This window comes from Limulus polyphemus, unplaced genomic scaffold (genome assembly GCF_000517525.1).
Source record: "Limulus polyphemus unplaced genomic scaffold, Limulus_polyphemus-2.1.2 Scaffold664, whole genome shotgun sequence".
NCBI lineage: Eukaryota > Metazoa > Arthropoda > Merostomata > Xiphosura > Limulidae > Limulus > Limulus polyphemus.
Window position 1 is genome coordinate 27,630 of NW_013666274.1, and position 5,190 is coordinate 32,819.

General features: G+C 30.6%; 1 protein-coding gene across 2 annotated transcripts in view; it reads left to right on the forward strand.

Moving 5' to 3' along the window:
- LOC106459811 (phytanoyl-CoA dioxygenase domain-containing protein 1 homolog) overlaps positions 1-5,190 on the forward strand; it is a 22,220-nt gene that overhangs the window by 13,661 nt on the left and 3,369 nt on the right. For both annotated transcript variants that reach the window (XM_013919475.2, XM_022386365.1), the window contains exons 8-9: positions 1,653-1,778; positions 2,932-3,048. In XM_013919475.2, the coding sequence (XP_013774929.2) occupies positions 1,653-1,778; positions 2,932-3,048 (243 nt within the window). The remainder of the gene's footprint in view (positions 1-1,652; positions 1,779-2,931; positions 3,049-5,190) is intronic.

Here is a 5,190-nt window from a genome sequence, read left to right on the forward strand (position 1 = left end):
AGACATACCCGTACAGTACGTAGTCTTTGGTTTCAAGATTTTAGTTGCTTTATTTAAGAGTAAACAAATATTTGAAATAACTGTAAATAAGACCCAAAACTCGAGCGCTTTTGAATAGTTGACTATTCATCTTCAGGAGAAGAAGAAGAAGAATAGTGAACTATTCGAAAGTGCTTGAGTTTTGGGTCTTATTTACAGTTATTTCAAATATTTGTTTACTCTTAAATAAAGCAACTAAAATCTTGAAACCAAAGACTACGTACTGTACGGGTATGTCTTTAGATCTATTTAATACAGGTAATGAGAAAGTTTGTTTGTTTTTTCTGTTTCTCAATTTTATATTTAATGTTCCCGGTGTAATCACTAACTACTGTCATGAAAATCTGCATGTGTTTTGTACATACAAAAGTATTTAATTTCATTCTACTCTATTAAATACTTAAATCTTTTAACAGTAAATGATTTATTGAAGCATAGTTCAGAGTCTGTTTTTATGAAACTGGACATGACCTAGTAGTTTGCATGGCAGACTATGGATTTGAAGGTCCATGGTTTGCATCGTGTTCCCACAAAATCACACTCTGTACTTTGGGACTGTAGGTGCATTATAAGAGTTATCAAATCCCTCTTTTTACTAGAGTGGCCCATGAGCTGGTGGTGAGTGCTGTTGACTAGCTGCTTTTCCTCTAATTTGTCAGTTCAAAATTAGGGATGGCTAGCACAGATAGCCCTCAAAAAACTTTGTTTGAATATCCAAAACAAACAGTAGTTATGAGTTTGAAGTGTAAAAATATGATATATTTGGGTAAGAGCTAGGCATAAAATCCCCAAAATATTTGAAAATATTTTGTATAATTATTTTTTTTTTAATTTCACTCAAAAAATATGTTTAATTTTATTTTGTTGTAGCTATTTCAATTAGATTAAATATAATTGCAATAAACTTTTAAATCACGATGTAGATATATTGATAGTACTTAAATATGACTTTTACTTTAGGCTTGAGAACATGTGGGTATTTTTTAAGATAATGTGAAAGATCAAGCCATAGTGATAGTTCATTCATCAAATTTGAATATGTTATGAAATACTGTTCAAGCTATTTCAGTGAAGAAATGAAACTTGGGTGGGTCAAAGTGCTCGTGTCACAGCCTTTTTACAGAGTTACCTTAAAACTTAATTTAAAATTTTCTATTGACGTATGTCAATAAATTTAGCATCAAAACTTAGTTTGTAATTCAAAGTTTAATATTATATAAGTTTTAATTTTGAAAACAAATACTTTAATAAATTCTCAATCTTCACTTTTCTGCATCATGTGACATTTCTTCACTCCAAATTGCCCATTTTAGAATTCATTTCTATCCTTATGTGATCTTCTGAGTGTGCCACAGATTACACACTTATACTATAGATGTTGCTAAACCATAGTGTAAAATTATAGTCTCCAAGCTTTACTGAGATATAAAATAAACAAGAATGTCAAACCCACATTTTATGGACCTCCTATCTTTCAAAAAAAAAATGTCCCTGAATTTCTCATGGTTAAAAGGTTTGTCAAAATGACCAAATCTGTGATTGTAGAGTTGAACATGTTTTTATCAGTTGTGAGAGTTATAATAAAAGATGAATTTTAATGTGTTTCTATTTAGTAAAAGCTCACCAAGATTCAACATTTCTCCACACTGATCCTCCATCGGTTCTTGGTTTATGGTTTCCTCTGGAGGAAGTGACATTGGATAATGGCTGTTTAAAGTTTGTTCCTGGATCACATAAAGGTTATCACAAATCTGTGTTGTAAAGATGTGACACATATGCAGTGTATAAAATCCAAAGCTCTTTACCAGAGAATATTATGTGTTATTGTTATTTTTAGTTTGTATTCCTTCTTGCGTCAGTGTGACTGAGATTTTGAAATGTACAAAAGACAGGAACCTATGGAGAACCATGATCGCCAAAGTTCAAACTGGATATAGTACCTAGAGAGAGAGAGATTCCTTTTTGCAGTTCAAACACTTCAAGAATAACATGCAGGAGACATTTCTTCTGCAATTTGTATGTTTGAAAATAATGGGCAGAAACATTTCTTCTTAACCTAAAATGAATACTTTTGGTGTGATGTGTAAGTTTGAGAATAATGTACAGGAAGTAATTCTTCTTAACATCAACTAAATACTTTTGGTGTGATGTGTATGTTTGAGACTGTCCATCTCTTATTTATTCTAGTCGTGTTTTCTAGTATAATAATTTTAGTATTCACTTTAGTCATCTAGTCATATGACTAGTGTGCAATAAATTAAAAATCACTGTTAAAAACACAATACAGAAACACATTTTTTTCTAGGCATGTTTCGAGCAACTGTTCTTTAACTTAAATGTAAGCCCTATCACTTAGTCAGTATTCAGATTTTATTGCAGTATGAACCTATTTTGTTTTGTATAATTAGATATTACAACAAAAGTTTGTGGATGTCTTCTTTTGTTCTGAAAGTAAAATGTGGGGCTAGAATGATGTCAGGACCAAGTTTTCCGTAGACAGTGTACTGTATAAATATTTATTTTCTGTAATGATGTACACATAATGATGCTAGCAAAGCAAAACAACTTCTTTTAAATTTCTAACATAGCCAAACAGAAGTTGATTGTGTTTTAATTATTAAATTTGCCTTTTTATAGCATTGCTTGCTAATCATATTTGTAATATTAATGTGCTCTAATTATTTTACTGAAATACACTAGTTTAATCAACTTTTACATTATTTGTGTACTTCTATATAATGTTCATATTCAGTTATTTCTGTGATAATAGTATAGTTACCTATTTTTCAAACTATTAATAATACTAGCTCTCCAGAACAGTGGAATTTTACGTTACTGTATAGCAAATTTAAGAGTATCTACTAATTTATCCTAATTGCTATGAATGTTTAGGACCTTTGTACGAACGTTTAAAACGAAATCCTAAAAATGAAGGCCCTTCACTTATCATGGAAGGACAGAAAATAGAATTTGAAGAAAGTCAGTATGTACCTTGCCCTGTTCCAAAAGGTTTGTGTCATTTGTTATGTAATTTCCAATTGCAGTGAAAAATAAGTAAAGTCGTGTTATTTATTTATATACAATTTAATGATCTAGCTCATGTTTAAAATTGAATATTAGATATTTGCTTCAGTTAGAAGCCAAGTTTACTGAAGGTATAACTAAAAAAAAACAATGAAGCAGCAGTTTTATCAGTTGAAAGATTACTGAACCCTTTTTTTTCTTTTAAAAAAAATTCTTATATTATAATTTCACAACCAGGGGCATAGTGTATTTCTAACGATGAAAACTACAGGAATTATACCTACATTCTCACTATCACCTTTACCAAATGTGTTAGCCTACTTTATGTCCAGTGCTAATGAGTAAGATTTCATTAATATCAAATGTTTTGAAGTGTATTAAATTTCTAGATGAAAACAGAAATATTTAAAGTGATTTTCTAAATCCTGTTCCCCTTTGGTTTGTACAATATTAACATAGCGTCATGGATAACAATGTAATATTAACTTCCAATCAGAGTTAACTAACTTCTTAGAGAAAAACTAAAAATCAATCTGATAAAGATCATAGCTCATTAAATATATTTTTCTTACCTAAAAGAATTGGAATACATTGTTTCTTCATTGGGGTAATAATAAGAATTAAAGATAATAAAATCTGATATAGTATTGCTAATGAAAGTAACAATAAAGAAATAATATAGTCTACCTTATGTAACACACAAACATTAGATGCTAGCTTCAACTACTGCTGTAGATTTAATGTTCATGTAACTGTCTACCTTACGTAACACACAAACATTAGATGCTAGCTTCAACTACTGTTGTAGATTTAATGTTCATGTAACTGTCTACCTTACGTAACACACAAACATTAACAGCTAGCTTCAACTACTGCTGTAGATTTAATGTTCATGTAACTGTCTACCTTACTTACGTAACACACAAACATTAACAGTTAGCTTCAACTACTGTTGTAGATTTAATGTTCATGTAACTGTCTACCTTACGTAACACACAAACATTAGCTGTTAGCTTCAACTACTGTTGTAGATTTAATGTTCATGTAACTGTCTACCTTACTTGACAGAACACACAAACATTAACAGTTAGCTTCAACTACTGTTGTAGATTTAATGTTCATGTAACTGTCTACCTTACTTACAGAACACACAAACATTAGATGTTAGCTTCAAGTACTGTTTGTACATTTAATGTTCATGTAACTGTCTACCTTACTTACAGAACACACAAACATTAACAGTTAGCTTCAACTACTGTTGTAGATTTAATGTTCATGTAACTGTCTACCTTACTTACAAAACACACACACATTAGCAGTTAGCTTCAAGTACTGTTATATTGCTAGTATTTATTATATAATAAGAGCTTAAACTAATAGTGAACAATACACTGAAGTGGTTCACTATTGCGTTAAACAATTTACAAAGGAATTAAAATGTAGGTGTGATAGTTTTGAAAAGATCATGTTATTCTGAACCCATGATTAGTAAATGAATTAATTTTGTGTTGAAAGTGCAATGAGAGACTTTTATACTGTTTTCAGTAAAAGTACTTTTTTTCCAGAGTTGGTCCTAGTGGATGAATTCATTTTGGCTACATCAAGAAAAACATGATAATTGGATATAAGAATATCATCAGTATAAGTGCAACATGCCCAAAGCATTGTCTTTCTAAGATTAGTTATGTATGACTGTTCCACTGCATCTGTCTGTGAGAAAAAGTAAAAGTTTAAATCTACCTGTTATTTCTCAGAAAATAATCTATTTTTCTCTTAAACTCTTGTACGATGCAGGCTTTCACTGCTGCTGAGGGCAACTCATTCCATAAATCAGTCACCCTGTTCAAAGAAATAACTGTCTGAGCTGCACCCTAGAATGTCTTCTTCGACTCTTATTAAACTTTTTGTCCTATTGTCCTCAGAATTAACAAATCAGTCTTTTATCTTATCAATCCCCCAGACAATCTTGTAAACTTAAATAAGATTGTCTTCTACTCTTCTTTTCTTAAGAGTAAATAATCTAAGAGATATTAACTGTTCCTGTTAGATAACACTTTCATCATAGTAACCCTACTCTGAACCCTTATCAATCTCCCAGACAATCTTGTAAACTTAAATAAGATTGTC